At 40.1% G+C, this 17,275-nt stretch overlaps 1 protein-coding gene across 3 annotated transcripts; it reads left to right on the forward strand.

Annotated features, from left to right (window-relative positions):
- The first annotated feature begins 6,437 nt into the window (after positions 1–6,437).
- mog-12 (Medaka OG-12) lies at positions 6,438–16,723 on the forward strand. Of its 3 annotated transcripts, none has more exons than XM_011489200.3 (6): positions 6,438–6,872; positions 8,113–8,321; positions 11,128–11,185; positions 11,351–11,460; positions 12,982–13,194; positions 13,530–16,723. In XM_011489200.3, exons 1-6 carry the CDS (start codon positions 6,626–6,628, stop codon positions 13,617–13,619), a joined length of 927 nt encoding a protein of 308 aa, XP_011487502.1. In that variant the 5' UTR covers positions 6,438–6,625; the 3' UTR covers positions 13,620–16,723.
- Positions 16,724–17,275: the final 552 nt, after the last annotated feature.

The raw sequence follows: 17,275 nt of genomic DNA on the forward strand, positions 1-17,275 counted from the left end.
CAATTAGCCAGGATCATAGGCGAAAAAAAATAATTATTTAAAATATTTCTCGGCCAAGATTAGCTTTTCGCTTAATGACCAATTCATTAGCTAATTGATTTCTTATTAGTTACAGGCAGAGACGACTGTTTGGAGTACTGGTGCTGGTAATTAACACAGCATTTATACCATTAGTCAATTGCCTAATTTTCCATGAAAACAACTTTAGAGGGCAGCATAGCTGGAGGCTTAGGGCCATTTCCTTTTTGTTTCTCTGCTGTGTTATCTTCTTTATTTAGTAAAAATTCCTCTTTGAGCTTGGAGGTTATTATACACATTATTACCTCCTCGTCTGACCATTTCTGAACCTAAATGAGCCCGATAAATGAGACTGGGTAGGAGTGAGACGAGGTGGTGACACACACGAGAAGAAGAAGCACCAAGAATTGCACAACAAACTTGCCGTATTTCAAACTCGGTTTGACACATTTTCAGGAGCACATCTGTGCTGCTTGCACTTTTATATTAGTTGCACCAAATGAATTGGGAGATGAATTGAATTAATCACTTTCCTCAGCTGCTGCGGTCTTGAGAGGGTCTCTGTCTTTCCCCTCCATCATTCCCGAGTTAAAGCGAACACAGATAGATGAACAAGACGTGACAGGTGCTCCCCGACTGTAGCAGCTTCCGGAGCTTTCAACTGGCAGCTTATGATGACAACCATGACAGGAGACATGCAGCACCATCTATACTTACTTATGGAAAAACGTGTAGAAATGAATCTTACTTAGTTCCATTACAATATTCCTAAATAACATGCGACTTTTAAACGTTTGCTTTGGAAAAAAAACAACCCTTTTTTCCAATTTTTTCCTCCCGCATACCCACTCCTATTTCCAAACTATGCAGTAGTGACAGTATGATTCAGTTTGTCCAGTAAAATGTCAAAGCTGAGGCACATCATGAGAAGTCGAAAATACTACATGCCAGTCTTAGCTGTACTTAATGTCTAAATGTCATCCAGACACGTCAAACCATTGTTTGAGATCCTCCGACGCGGATTTGTCTGTAGTCGCTGGCATTCTGGCCTCTGAATGTTTGGAGAGGAGACGAGGAATTCAAAGAGAAGAGATGACAGATGTGTTTGATGGAGGAAAGGCTGTGATTTGGCCCATCAAAATGTGCCTTAAGCCAACAGAGGCAGGCATATGCTGGATCAATCTAACTTTGAACACTTGTTCCACTCTCCTAAATGAGCCATTTGGTGTTATGAAGCAAGTCGAAGCGCTAAAGTGGTTTAAGTGGTTAACAGGGGGATTCGTGCATTTCTGCGTTTGTTTCCTGGCAGAACAAGAATGCAGCCTCTATTTACAGTCTATTTACAAAACTCTCATTGATCACACATAAAGACGTGTGTCACTGTTCTCATCCTAATCTGAGGCATCTGTTCCCCTTTTAGCCTTATTTTCCCCCTTCAAATTTCCTTGAGAAAGACTCCCTTCGTGAGTTTTCACCTTCTTTGTTTCCAATTCTGCCCTCAGATCCCCTTCGTCGCTCCTCCATCTCCTCATCTTTTGACTCTTCGTTTCTGTTAATTAATTCTAATGAAGCCATCTATCAAAGACTCCTCTGTCCTCCACAACATAAGTCACTTTCTGTTATTGCAGCTATTTCTCTTTCTGCTTCTCTTTTACTCTCTGAATCATGGGGGGGGGGGGGGGGGGGTCTCCCCTCCTCTAAAGCAGGCTTTAATTGTGTGATTGAGAAAGTGTAGCATCACTCCATTAAAAGCAGTCTGCCTCAAATGACCGCTGTCTGGCTGACACCAGAGGGACCCCTTTTTAGCCCCGCTGTGGTGAGGCACACACACGCCAGCGACTTAAAACAGACACTTATTGTAAATGGGCCTCGTTGGTCTCTGAAGACTTTGTTAACGTGTCTGTGGGCTCCTTTCCTGCCAAGATTTAACTTGATCCATCTCCTCACATTTACAAAATTAATTTTTATTGCAAGCTGTGACTAAAAACGGCCCAAATCGGGATTTATTTGCTCCCATGATAGGAATTTCAATTGGAGAGCAGTGAAATCAGGATGTCTATGGTGTGCTGGATGTTGTGTTGTTGGTGTCTTTACAGTGTTCTTGTGGCATTTTTCTCAAGTTATAGGACATACAGAAAATTAAAAATAAACTTGCCTTTATTTAAATCGCTGTGAATCAGGAGCAGACAGAAAAATCCCTTGGAAAAAGCTTGTAGCTCTGCTCCATTCTGATGAATCCACCTGCAGACAAATAGATCCATGTACGTCTTTGTTTTCCTTGTGTGAGTTGGTATCTGGATCAAAACTGTACGGCTGGATGGCTCGCCATTTTTGTTGCCCTGGGTGTGAGGGGTTGTGGTGGGAGTGCACACAAACTGATAGATGATGGGAAGGGGAGGTGGGCTTACTCCCTGCCAACAGTCCCACCCACAACTCAGAGGCACATTTCTAACAAAGTACCAACGATCTGCTGAATTTACGTCCTGGAAAAGTCTTTGGATGAACAATTAAAATTGAAATCACCTCCAAAAGCAGGATGCTCTTATTGTCTCTGCTCCGGTCACTGTCCCTCCTCCAAACAAGGTGATGCAAAACTGATGTAACACAATGTGAGCGAAAGCGCCCAGACTTTTCTGAATATTGTATAAATAATACATCTTGTTAGGCTCCATTCACAGGTTCAGTTGTCTTCTTGTGCACCAATGTCCTCCTATTATCCTCATGCAGTCTCTCAAGTTTCATTCCCAATTCTCCCCTCCTCTCCCAGGGTCTTTCATGTTGCCCTCTGGGAGCCAAACAAAACATGGTTTTCTACAGCAAATACCCAGCTAAAGCACCATGTGATCAGTCATGAATTATTTCAATGCTATTGATTTGCAAAAATTGTTGCATTTCCCCCGGGGCTTTTGACCATGAGCACAGCAGCATTTGGATGGAGACAGAAGGAAAACACTGTTTTAAAAAAACAAAAAAAAAAACATTTTCAACCAGACCAATTAATGAATATGTTCAGGCGAAAAAAAAGAGATAAACACACAAGCGTGTATTTGATTTTCAAGCTTTGTCAGTAGATTATTGTGTTTTTCTTGCAAATCTGCACAGCATTCAAGGGTTAAAGTCAATTTCATGCCTCTTCTTTCACAAACTAGAGGCCCCAGTGCCCTGTGGGTAGATGGCAGTTAAAGAATACACATGGAAAAATAACAATCTGAAAAGGAGAACCAACATATTCCCAAAACATCCCAGTTGTGTGTGAGTTAATGTTGAGCATATTGCGGTATTTTCATGTTGAAATCCCCCCCTCCTTTTTTTTTTCTTGCCCTGAAAGCCTCATTTAGACGGTAGACGAGGCTTTTGAACACAGAACAGCCTGTAGTCTCTGTGGACTGCTGCAGCTCTGCAAAAGGACCTAAATGAAGGCACGAGACAATGCAGCAGTTCCCTGCACCCGCAGACAAGCCAGAGGACTCTAATAAACACACGCAATCACTGCCATTAACACAACTGCAAGTTCAAATCGGCTCCGTCCTCATGGGAAAGGTTTGAGTTTGTTGCACCGAGGGAAGAATCTAATTTTTTCCCTTTTTTTCCCACTCAAAACCACATCTGTACAAATTCTCTGCACTGCAAAATCAAATTCAAGCCAACCACCTTATTCCTTTTCTTCTTTTTTTTTTGTCATTTTTCCCGTCCCCATGGAGAAAGTTGATATTTGGAGATAAGCGGCGCTCTAAAAAATACACCATGGAAATCCTTTTACAGGGTTGATTTGCAGCTGCATTTTTAAAAAATCACTTCAGTCTCCTCTTGTTTCAAATTGCAGAGAGATTTAGAGAATGAGTCATGTCGTGTGTTGTTGGTGCAAATCCCAGAGGTAAAATCTGCATTCAGTCCAATTTTGAACAGTTTATAGTAGAGAAACAGGTTGTAAAAGATGCATGAACAGAAATCATGTCCATACACATATACCTTCAGACTTTAGTTAGGATTTTTGGATCATGGCGCTACAAAATCTACTCTCACTTTGTTGCACATTTACCAATTTTTTCTGCCTGAGATTTCGTCTTTCCTGCTTTCTCGTTTTCAAATGTGCACCTCTGTATTTTGATATTGAATTTATGTTTGTTTGTTCTTTGTTTATGAACTTTTGCCTGTATGTTTAAGAAGTGCATGAAAATATCAATTATTATATTTAAGAGACACTTTTAGCACATTAAACCAATTACAAGGCAAATAGAAATGTGCATGTGAGATCAAAAAATCGTATCACGCTATTTACAACATCATACGAGAAACATAAATAGAACAAATTATTTCATAAAATAACAAAAGATTTATTTTTAAATAAGCTCTAAAATTAAAAGCACTAACCTTTCCTAAGACTATTATTTGCAGCCATAATTACTAATGAAAAAAGGATTTTGAATTAAATAAAGAGGCTCCTTTTAACTTTTATAAGAGATTGTTATCTTGGTTTTGTCCTGCAATCAGTCAAAAATAATCAACTATAAATATTGACTGAATAATAATAAAGGCCAAACATGGTGGTCTTGCAGGGAGAGATGGGATGGAAGGAATGGCGATTCCAATGTGATTGAGGCTCCTTTAAGAGTTTTTCTTCCATTAAGTTGTGGCGACAGCTGCGTCGGTGCGCGCAGAGCATCCCTCCCGGATGTCTTCTGATTTTCCCCTTTCAGACTGTTGCTGATTGGACAACACCCATCCATGAGGTTACATCTAAAACCAAAGGAGCTTATGTGCAATAAATATTTAGAAAGCGCAGGACTGAGGAGTCTGTGTGTTTACCACAGCAACAGGATAATGAACAAGAGTAAGCTTAAATCGAGGGAGCTAAAGTATGAAGCAGATCCAGGGATGCGCGCCGCTGTGCGTCGTCTTCTTCTAATTGGGCACTGTGTTCGTCATTCATATTAAACAGGCGCTGCCTATAGGCCTTCTGGCAACATGTTTTCAGTTATTATTCTGAAAGAATGCTTTGTTGTAGCGGAGCATGTTAAATAAGCGTTGTTTGAAAGCAAGGAAAACAGGAAAGAACATTTTTTTTTGGAAAATAAAATGAGTTTTTTCTTCCAAAAAGAACTAAAACAGTATTTTGTTTTGGGAAATTTTTGCAGAAAAACTGCTTTGCATCAATTAAACTGTGATTAATTATCTTTGGAGCATCAGTAAAAGCGTGAAATTTGAATTAAATTTCAGGAAGTGCTTGCCTCAATTTTAAAGGGCCCCTTTATTGCTGGATCACATGGAGGCACGCGACCCCGGAGCGCAGATTTGCGTCTGAAAGGAGATTTGGGTCTATTAGGAGCAGGGAAAAGAAGGCGCAGAGCGCGCGGCACATGGGAGCAGAAGAGCACGATTGTGTGCGTCAGCCGCGCGTCTCACTGATAAATGGAGAGACATCAAACTGAGTCATGACAGAGCTGAGATAGGAGGCTTTACAACAGCGGCGGGCCGCTCAGGGCGACAGACCCAGGGGGATCACGCTCCTCTCCCGGCCTTTTGTGTTTGCGCGCTGGACTGATGAACGACTCAGATAACGCCAAGCCATTATGAGCTCACTTATTCCCATGAAAAATCCTGTATATAGAGGGAACATTTCCCACCACCACCACCACCCATATTTATCGATTTCTATCTCATATCTGTTACCGGAAACCTCAAAGGATTACAAGTGAATTTTTAAGTGGGAAATCATTTTTAACAGCTAATTATTAATTAAAAGTGTGCGCCATGTGCATCTGTTGAGTGTTGGTTTGATTCCCAGAAAGATTAGTGTCAGGACTTGAGTACAGAGCGGAAAAAATAAAACAAATAAATGGAAAAATAAAAATTAAGATTTACAAAATAAAAGCTTTGCACTTTGTTTCTTTTTTTGCCCTATTTTTTATTCATTTATAGTCATCTTATTATTGCGTCGCGCCTCTGTTTAAAGCTCTGTTTTAAAAATAACATTTAATTTTTTGAAATCAAAAGCAGCTTTGACGTCCATCCATGCAACTAAAGTTGTTTGAGAACCCGGCTTTTTAATAGTTTTAGGGTTTTCTTAAAATAGATAAACACATGTGTAAAGATAAAATGACAAAAGAAAGAATAAAATCTAAAATGATCTTTATTTGTTTATCGTAGTCGCTTTGATTATATTTTTCATGATTAATTAGACACAACAGCCATACCGCTTCCTGCAGGAGTGAGCCACCGTGAGCATTTTAATGACCCCATAATTCAATTAACCGCCTCCATCAGTTCCATCATTGATTTGTGGAGGAAGAAGGGGAAAAAAAACTGCTGAAAGTTAAATTCTGCAAAGTAGAGCCGGCCTGTAATTGCTCAAGACACAGAGAATGGAGGAAAGAGAGGGTGGGGAGGCTGGGCTGAGGTGGCCGTGTATAAATAGTGTGCTCTGAAATACACAGTCACAACAGCAGGAGTGATTTCAGCTCCTCTCCACCCCTTCCATCTACTGCTGCTGCTGCCACACTCCACAAAAAAATTAATAAAAGAAGAAGAAGAGCGGCGCGTTCGGCGAGGTGCTTTACGCAGAGAATTCACGCTGGATTTCCCCGACCAGGACGACTGCTGAGCCATCATGGAAGAACTTACGGCATTCGTGTCGAAATCTTTCGATCAGAAAAGCAAGGAGAGCAGCAAAGAGAGTATCACGTACAGGGAAGTTTTGGAGAGCGGCTTGACAAGGGCAAGGGAGCTGGGCAGCCCGGAGACAAACCTGCAGGACATAACGGACAGCAACCACTGCCCGGTGCATCTGTTCAAGGACCATGTCGAGCTGGAAAAAGAGAAACTCAAGGACTTTAATGTTTCAAGAGCGACAGAGGGTGAGGTTTTTTAATAGCCGTTATGGAAAAAAAAAAAAAAAAAGATCTGCGTTGTATTTCTGGGAAATCGTCTCAAGTTCACATGTCCGGTTTCAGGAACGACGAATCGGTGTGTAAAAAGCGATCAAAGCATGGATTTTTACGCCGTCGTGCAGCTTTTTAAAAGTTAACATCTTTATGTGTTATTTTCATTTCACACAGAAGGAGGCGGGCCCGCCTGACCGCCGCTGTGACTATTTAAATGAAGGTTCCAGACGCGTCCAAAACGCACAAAAATGTCGACATTTACCTTATAAACTTAGCTTTTATCTTTACTTTGTGAAATAATTAACTCTATCCAATTTGAATTATTATTTTCAAGTTTTTGCAAAACCAAAAATGTTAATAAGGACAGTTTTTTGTATGGAAATTATTTTGTGCATAAATTCTACTGTTTGAAGAAAAAACATAAATAAAAAGCGAGAGAAGTTTTTTGGGGCTATAATAATAAAAACAAAAATAACAGTAAAACAATATATGGAGAGTAAAAAGCCCCACACGGCTCATTGTCTCCATTTCCTCTCCATTTATTGGATGTTTATGAATTCCGATGCGCACTGGCTGGATTTCCCAACATTTACTCTATTTCTGAAAGTAATCTAAACTCAGATTGGCATTGTGACTCAGTCTTTCCATCTAATCCAGCCGGAACCAATCAAAACAGATTTGGTTTGTGTTGGATTCTTGTGGTAAACATATTTATTTCACTTTGTTGGGGGGCGGACAAGCAGAGAAAAGAAGCTGTTTTCACGTCACGGAAGTACAAACAGATGGACGCGATTGAACAAGCCAATTAATGCTGCAACTGTCAGCTGTGTTGCTAAGAATAGCAACAAAAATGAAGGTATGGGAGAAAAAAAATCAAAAGAAGAATTGGAGCAGCTTTGCTGGAATGTTGACAATTCTAGTTTTTAAGAATATTTAGAATTTATTTGTAGTGTGCAAATGACTTTTTTTCTAGTAAAAGTGAACTATTTTCTTAAAAGGTCCCAAATAGACTCGTCATAGTTACTCAAAGAAAAATTATCCGATGATTCATGGCAGCTGGAAGTGCAGCGCAGGCCTCGTCTATGCTTTGGCAGGCCTTTCAGTCCTTGTTACGGTTCAGTCTTGGTTTTTCCGGAGCGTTTTGTCTGTCGTGGATGCTTGTGGACGCGTGCGTAACCTATATGTCTTGTCTTCTGTTTGGGGGGGTTGGCAGGGATTTACGAGTGTAAGGAGAAAAAGGAGGACGTCAAGTCCGAGGACGAGGACGCACAGGGCAAACTGAAGCAGCGGCGGAGTCGCACGAACTTCACCTTGGAGCAGCTCAACGAGCTGGAGCGGCTCTTCGACGAGACACACTACCCAGACGCGTTCATGAGAGAGGAGCTGAGCCAGCGGCTGGGACTGTCTGAGGCCAGAGTACAGGTGCTTATTTTAAAATACTCTTCTGATGTCTGAATGTCTGAAAAACTATGAAAAATACATGTATGGTGCTGATGAGTGAAGAAAAATGGGGGATGAAAAGCTACGTTTTGTTTCCCTTTAAATGTATATTTGGGACATTCTGTTATATCTACAATTTCCCCGTATAAATCTGTAGTGTTATAACGTTAAATTGTCCTGAAATTACCATTTTAAAAACACAAATACCGCTGGAAAACAAACACATGCGCAATGATGAGGTGTAAAACACAGTATTTAGAAAAGGACAAAAATAAACAAGGGATTAATAACGGTTTCGTCCTTCTACTTTCGATATCCCGACGATTTTCTGATATATTAATTTAGTCAAAAATAAAACTTATAAATAAATAAATCAATTAAGCTCGTCAAATCTATCATTTTTTTGGCATACATATATTACGGTGTTTTTGCAAAATTCACCCGGCTTTCTTGCGCGGTGGATAAATAAATCTAAATTTGACGAAAATCAGTCTCCAAACTCCAAAAGTTTCTCTCGTATATATAAAAAAATGTGAATTTGTTTCCAATTTAAACCGACTTTGACACAAAATTCCTAGAAAATGCACCAGACTGGCAGTTATCTGTGTACGAATTTCTGTTCCTTTTTTAGATGAACAATTTGGTGAGGAAAGTTCTCTATCAGCTTGGATGAAGGGAATTTATTGAACTCGTGAACCAAAGGTTGCAGTCTTTTATGCTGAAATGCTGCGGTAAAGTGCTGCAAATCACCAGGGATGTAACCACAGACTGAACCCTCAGCAGCAGACCTGTAAAACCTACAACCTCCAATCCCTGCAGCCAAAAGAAGAAGAAGAAGAAGAAGAAATACGAAAAGAACAAGAAAAAAAAACTCCCCAACAATGATTAAAATGAATGAAGAGCCTGAATGGCTGCTTCAGGAGACGCGCTCTTATGTCAACTCGTATCCCTCCTCATTTTCTTTGCAATATCTGCCACAGGCTTGATGTAGTGTCCCCATAAAAGCAGATTAGAAATAATTCAATTGTGGGCCAACTCTGCTGCTGCTCAGAAATATCTAATCGAATGAATCAGCCCCATCATAGAGCTTTATGAGCGCGCCGACCACTATTTTGTGCTGAACACTGTCAGACTGGCCTGACAGTGTGCGCAGTTACACTGCAATCATGGCTAATAGTGTGTTTATTAAACTAATCTGCGGTGTGGATGTTGCCTCAGCAGCCTGGGTGCGTGCGTTTTCTCAGCTCCATGAGCGACAAGGGCGCACAGAATCCTTTAAAATAAAAGCAAAGTCTGCAGAGGGGTTCCTACTGGGCTCCGGGACATGTTTTCTCCAGCTGATCCGCAGCAGAGCTTGTTGCAGGCTGTGAAGCTGCGCTCCGAGCAGCTGTCAATGGATCTAATTGAAAGTTATGAGAGCTTGGTGAGGAGCAGGCAGTAATTCGGTTAGGACTAATATCTTTGGGTTTCTGGCGCGCTGCTAAATTAAATGTCATTATTCACTGTCTCTAATAAAAAATCAAAAAGGAAATGAGATTAGGGTATTTGTGAAGCGCATCATTGAGTGGTCCTTAATGAAGAAATAACTGTCTGAAACAGTGTAGTTCACTTTGCTTAACATACTGGCGCGTAATTGGAATTGATTTTGGGGCCCGTCTAATATTAGCCCTGATTTATCTTGTGCGTCTATGAAAAAAAACAAAGAAAAAAAATCACATGGCATTTTTACAAACACCTTTCCCATCATCCTTTTGCACAAATCATTACTCAAAAAAATAAACGAAAAAAAAACGGTGTAGGCTTAACAACAACAACAACAAAAAAACCACAACAACAACACCAATAATAATAATAATAATAATAATAATAATAATAATAATAATAATATTTCTTAAAAATGTTTGTCTGCGGCGGCGCCCCGCGTCATCGCATGGAGTCTCCACCAATGCGCGCCGGTCTGCGGTCCGCGCGCGCGGCCGCTAATTTTCACATCTGTAAATGATAATCATTGCGGGGTCGGAGGGGAGGGGAGATAATGTTATTCAACGAGGCAAATTAAGTTGATGGTGATTAACAATAGGCCTCAGCCTGCAGCTTCAAAGACAGTCAGCAAATTGGAAGGTAGTTAACGACCCCCCCTCCCCCCATAACCCCCTCCTTTCTTTTTTAATGTCTTGGTGACACATCACTGTCGTCAAGTGTTGTTACAGTATTTTGTTTTAATTTAGCATTTTCCCCATATGGTTAATACACCTGTAATTACTTTGGGATAAATATTGTCAGACTTTTTTTGGTTGCGTTTTTGTCCTGCAAGAATTATTATATATAATCTCCCTAATTCTTTTTATTTATATTTCATTTTGCACACACTCTTAAAAGTCTTGGGTTATTTCTTTCACCAAGTTCTTTATTCATGTTGGGGTATATTTTGGGGTTAATTTTTGGAGCAATACTAATTTTTTGGGTTTCATTTGAATTCATTTATGGGTTTTTTCACGAGTTATTTATTTAATTTTTCCTGATTTAAAATAACTCAGACAAAGATTAGTCCCTATTTATCATTGACGTTGAGGTAGCATCAATTATTACTTGTAACTATGAAGTTTTAGTATGTTGGTCCAACAGCAATCTACAGGTAATTTGTAACTCAAATTTGAAGTATCTCAATTGTTTTTGTTGCTTTATGATAGATATATAAAATTGTATAAATATCATCATTTTTCAAAGTTTCAGAGTTTGACAGTGTTTCAGTGTTTGTAATTGGACATTTATTAATTTTTTCATGCAGGTTTGGTTTCAGAACAGAAGAGCGAAATGTCGAAAACAAGAAAACCAGATGCACAAAGGTAAAAGTCACCCGCTAACTTTTTCTTTAACGTTCCTACTTTTGTATTATTTAACATAAATAATTGTCAATTAATACTTTATTTGATTTATCTTATTTTTTTGTGACAAAAAAGCAAAAAAATGACCTCATCTCATATAACCACAACTGTCTGGCGGTCTGACAGACATCTTTCCCTTCTCCCCAGGTGTCATTTTGGGCAGCGGCAGTCACCTTGACGCATGCAGAGTAGCACCCTACGTCAACATGGGCGCCCTTCGGATGCCTTTCCAGCAGGTGAGCTGCACTCTCACAAAATAAGAGGGGCTGCTAAAACTACGCCATAGAAAAATGTAAAAAATAATTGTTTGAAGAAAATTTTTGTTGGGGAAAATTGTGAAATCTAATCAGAAACAAGTCAAATGATTGATTATTGTTCATGTATTACTGCATGGAGAGTTTGAGGTCAATAGGCTTCTGTTTTGTAAAGTGAATCCAATGAAGACCATTGTTTTGGTGCATTGTGCAGATTCACCTTTCACCTAGCAAGGAGGTGGACAGACATTTGCTCTGCTGCTATCTGCTTTTTCCTCTTGACTGCTGCGTTATCTGCTTGACCCTTGTGAAAAGCAGTGGCCTAATTAAGCCAGCAGAGCGGCAGGCGTGAGCACATAAAAGAGATGATGAAAGGAGAGAATGGAGTGGGCCCTGATGGATATTGGCGTTGAGATGCACTTGAAGCCGGCTGGTCGAGCGAAGCACGCTCCACGAATCCAAGCGTGGCGGTAGCTCAAGTTCAGATTTTCAGAACGCCACATGCACGTTTAAAAAGAGGCAGATGGCTGGTGAGGTAATGACTTGCACCTGTAAGTTCCTCAACTCTTAAGTGAAACACATTTTTGAGATCACAAACCTCTTTACTCCAACAGAAATGCTTTGTAAGGCCTCAGAGCTCCACCATTTGTTTCTATTACAACCTCCAACTGGAATTAATCCATAAAAACCAAGTTTGGTGTTGGTTTTCTGTCCCTGCTTCTGCATTTTAATCAAACGTCAGAGCACCACACAGTTGGAAATTATCAGGCACAGCTGCATTTTGTTTCCTGATGGTTACTACATGAGAAACAGGGATTTGTGTGTGTGTGTGGTGGGATTGGTTTACACAGGGTTCTGTTCAGATGCTGTTTCAGTGCTTAGCAACTATAAATCTGTGGTTTCAAGTAATTTTCCCTTTCATTTGACCGCTTTATCGAAAGACATGTATTTTTTTTCTGGTTTTGATGGAAGTAAAAAAGCAAAAAGATAAAAATTTTCACTTTTAAATCGTTTTGTCAAAGAAGGCATGAAAAGCTTTGGTTTTCAGCCTTTGAAAGCCATGTGAAGTGGCATCCGGCTCAGCTCTTTCCTTCTGAAGTAGCCTAATTTTTACCTAGCGCTCATAAAATACTTGCCACAAATATGAAAACTGATCTCCCGTGCTTCTTTCCCCCCCCCCCTTTTTTTTGCTCGACTCAGGCATATGTCTGAATAAATATTAATAACTCCAAATGTGTGAATGCTTTTCTAGTGCAAAATTGTTTACTTATTTATAAAAGACTTTGATTTTATGAGATTAAACTGGATGTGGTGTGGTATAATTCATTAACTTTTAAAATAGCTGACATGAAAAAAAGTGCAGAGTTCAGCTCTTAGCTCTTCTCTTGGAAAACATACTGTAAGCTGCAGCTTTGGGGAGGAAACATTTGAGGGGAAATTTAATAGCATCCAACTGTGAAACCTAGATCCTCCTATTGACTTGATATATTTGCTGCTCCACAGGTTCAAGCACAGCTCCAACTGGACGGAGTCACCCACACCCACCCTCACCTGCACCCTCACCTGGCTGCTCACGCTCCCTACCTGATGTTCCCGCCCCCTCCCTTTGGACTACCAATCGCGTCGCTCGCTGACTCGGCCTCGGCGGCGGCAGCGGTGGCAGCAGCTGCCAAAAGCAACAGCAAGAACTCCAGCATCGCCGACCTGCGACTCAAGGCAAGAAAACACACGGAGGCTCTGGGACTCTGACCCCACCGGGCTGCCCCTCTGCTCGCCTGATGCCCATAATCGTCTCTCACACAAGACTGAGCCTGTGAAAGGGCCGTGACACTCACAGCTAAAAAACTAAAACAAACAAAAACACTGAGGGAGAATGAAACACATACAGAAGAGGGGGACAGGGAGTGTGTGTGAGAGGAAGGGAAGAAAATAAAGAGAAAGAAGGAGGAGGGAGCAAGAAAATTGTCACAAAACCAGCTGCCAAAACAAACCACTTGTAGAGCACGGTCATTAAATACCAATGAAATCACCTTTTACTTTTCGCCCAACAGGCAGGACTTCTGCGGAGCCAGTGGCTCAGTCCACTCCAGGCACAGATCACATCCCAAGGACCGTACAAACACATGTGGATGTCTGTCTGAGACCAGAGGACATTAGAACAAAGTGGCAGGCAGCAGCGGGCCCAATAGCAGCGGCTGGCTGGCTGGCTGCAGAGGGTTGAGTTTGGGGAAACAGAACCACCCCCTCAGCACTGGAGGCATTGGAATGGCTCTCACCTTCACCCCCGCCCCTGCCCAGTAGAAACCGAAAAATATTAAGCAAAGGCCATACTTCTTTCCAAACACTGTGTTCCCCGCTGCCGCCAAGTGCATGAGCTCTCACGGAGGACCGCTCTGGGACTCTCCATTCAGACCAGAAGTAATTGTTCAGCGCCTCTTTTTTAACACTGCCATCCAAAGTCTCCTTTGCAGTCTCATATCCTACTGTAACAAAATCCACAAATCCTTTTTCTCTCTTTTTTTTTCTTTTTTACTGCGCAGTGGAAAGACATTTCTGCTGGGTTTGTGTTGGCGAAATGCGGTTCTCCTGACAGCTTACTCTGCGATTTGTACCCAATCGGTCCCCAGCATGTGTGAATATTACGTCACTTCCTCTGTTGTTGTTCCAAGATTGAAAACCTTGTAACTGGTTAATTTAAAAAGATTAGCTTTCGGTAGCATTTTCTGACAGTTTGCCTCCTCTACGACTGTCCGAGCTGTTTAAACAACAGATTACTACGTGATCACACCAATTTATGTTTTTTCTAAACAACAAAGAGCTTCCCCCGATCAAATTACAACTCTGTCAAATAAAAGAATGACGCCTAAATGCAACAATGTATAATGTTGTTGTAATGAAAGCCACACAGCTTGGAGTCATTCTCTTTGTTTGACTGTTTTTGTTTTTTATGTGTTGGCAACAGGAAAAAAGGGCAAATGAGGGTACTTTATGCTACGTGCACTTCAGGCGTGTGATGCGCATACAAGAATGTGCTAAATTGGCATTCTTGAATGCGTTTTTAGCATACGATGCTCACACTGGACTGTCGCCACCCAATGCTAGCGCATGTACCTGCAGTTTGAAGAGGCACTGTGCGAGATGTCGAAGTGGTGCAAATTTTGTGAATTTTTCTTTCTTTCTATTCCAATATATGAAGTACTTGGTGTCATATACAGTAATTCAGTTGGAAACAAATCGCAATCATTAATTTCCTCTTCATGATCAATTTTCAACCAGTTGGCACTTCCACTATCTATTTGTTACTACCAAATTTAAGTCCTCGATTGGTCAAAGTTCAACTGGTTTAACTTTTGGTGTGCGTTCAATGGCCATCTGTTTTTTATGCATAGCCCATTGATGGGCTTAAAACTAGCGACGCTTGAACGTGAGAGTTTTAAATGCGGAAGCACAAAATGGGCGTATACGCCCATTTACTTAGACTTTTCGTTAGAAGTGGTCACTTGAACGTACTTTTCCGTTCAAGTTTGTTTTTTTCCCAGTGCGAGTATAGCATTATTCTGAGGACACGTCGCCCAGGCTAATGCAACCAAATTAACCGTTAATAATGTGTTAACTTTGTTAATAAAGTGTCGTAATCCTCATGCACTTAGGAGTAAACTACCATCAACAAAACTAAAAAAGAAGCAAACCTTTGCACGTGTCAAGTAGCGATCGCGCAATCCCGATCCGTAACTTTTCTTTTGTTTCTTTTTTAAAGACTTTGGCCTTATTTTAACATTTCAGGAGGTTATTGTTATTGTTAACATCTCAAGAGACACTCTAACTGGTTAGTGCCGTAAAATGCTACAGCGGAAGTAAGATGTATTTTTGCGCATGCGGGGACCGATCGGGTAGCCACTACCGATTGGGTAGAGGCATCCTCACTCTCTGTTTCTTTCTTGTTGTGTTGTATCTTGGGTAAAGAAGTGAAGATAGCCTTTGCACTTCAGGTCTTGGTTGTGAGTGTTTACAAGTGGCACTACAGGCAGATACTACTTTACTAATTAAAATGGGGAAGCGGGGTTTGATATTGTCATGTGATCGATAAAAGGACAATATCTTGGATAAAAGAGTACAAAGGGGATGTTTTTTCTTCTTCTTTTTGTATTTCTGGAAAAAAAATGAAGAAAACATCAGTCAAACTGAAATGCAATGGTGTGCAGTTTAAGTGCAATACTGTAAATAGGAAAAAAGTAAAAACAGCAAGCAGTTAATCCTCGTTGATAAGAAGACCCAATGACAAAGGTTTTGTTTTGGATTCTTTTCGGTTATTGATGTTATGCACTATTGGGATATGACATTTCTTTTTCTACAAGAGTTTGGATTTTGTTATGTTGGAGAAAAGTCGCATAAAACCTGGTGCCATACATCTTGAATTTACATCTTCTCAGACCTTTTTTTTGGTATCTGTCCAGCACAGCTGTCGTGTGTTGAGCAAAACAAGAGCACATTTTTGGATGCTGCAGAAATTAAGAAAAATAAAAAATCCAAACGAAACAAAAAAATAATAATTGTGTTTTAGATTTTGGAAAAATGTACTATGAAAAGAAAAAATTCTTGAAATAAAGCCAACGCAACTTTTCTTCAATTTGACTATTTTTTTCTGGATTACAATTCAATTTTTTCAGCAAATTGCGTAAAATTTTGATTTGAATAAAATGATTGTTTGGGAAACATTGTCAATGCTGCTGCATGATTCAGGCAGCACCATTTTTAGCTCTGAATACCTCTAACTGTCAAAAATTCAAAATTATCTGTACTCACAGACCTCCACATCAAAGGTTTATCTATGTCTCCATTTTTAAATTAAACATATGGGTGTTTTATTTATTATTTTGTCTGAAAGTTTATGAAATATGAACTAAAAGTGTACATTTTTACATGGCTTGGCATTTATTTTTGTATGTTTTCTTTTAAGTGTTGACTTTTCATTAGGAGGTGTGGCTGTAGTGCATTGTTTTTCCAAAAAAAGAGAAGAAAAAAAAGAAATAAATGTAGCGTGTCCGAGTTTACAAACATTTCAGGGATGATTGAATTGAACAGAGCTTCATAAAATTTGTTGTACCCATTAAAAAGATGCCCATTTCATATGCAAGCATGCTGAAATCATCATACGGTTGTTAATTTTGCCCCACCCTTTTGAATAATAAAACATGAATGTACATCTTGTACAAGTAAACTATCAATAAAGTTATAAATATTTGTACTGGAGTTAAAATACTTTTTCACAAAAAACATGTTTCATAAAGGCAGTTTTGCTGCAAAAGTTATTTAGAGCAAACTTCAAATTAAACTCCTTTTAAAAGAAAAACAAAGACTATAAAATGTAAAAAAGAAAACTGGTTCTAACTTTTTCCTTGTTACATTATGTTCACATTTTAGAGACTCAACCTGTGAATCGGTCAAGAGCTGACATGTATTTGTGTGACAGCGCGTCGTATCCAATGTGAGACGGCAATTGCGAACAGCGAGACTCCAACTGTTTGTGTTTTGGGCATAAAAGTGTAATGTCTCTCTCAGACTAAAGGAAAAAAAAATCTGTAAAACGATAGCGCAAACAGTTGGAGCTATCTGCATGCAGTCATCTTTAAATATAATCCTCAAAGCAAATGTTTTGCTCCAATTTCAGCGACGTCGGTGAACTCTTGAGCGCGTGACATTGTCAGGTCGCGGTCACCTGCATTTAAACCCAAGGCCCACACGTCAATGGTTGCGTACCCCATCTAAATTCTGCACTACCAAAAGAGTGGGCCTCTCT

Source organism: Oryzias latipes, chromosome 21 (genome assembly GCF_002234675.1).
Source record: "Oryzias latipes chromosome 21, ASM223467v1".
In the NCBI taxonomy this organism is placed as follows: Eukaryota; Metazoa; Chordata; class Actinopteri; order Beloniformes; family Adrianichthyidae; genus Oryzias; species Oryzias latipes.

Excerpts from the sequence above, each read along its gene's own strand:
- mog-12 (XM_011489200.3), top strand. The coding sequence starts at position 6,626 with ATGGAAGAACTTACGGCATTCGTGTCGAAATCTTTCGATCAGAAAAGC. Across the intron at positions 11,186-11,350 it reads AGAAAACCAGATGCACAAAG|ACATCTTTCCCTTCTCCCCA; the intron begins GTAAAAGTCACC and ends GCGGTCTGACAG. Across the intron at positions 13,195-13,529 it reads TCGCCGACCTGCGACTCAAG|GCAGGACTTCTGCGGAGCCA; the intron begins GCAAGAAAACAC and ends TTCGCCCAACAG.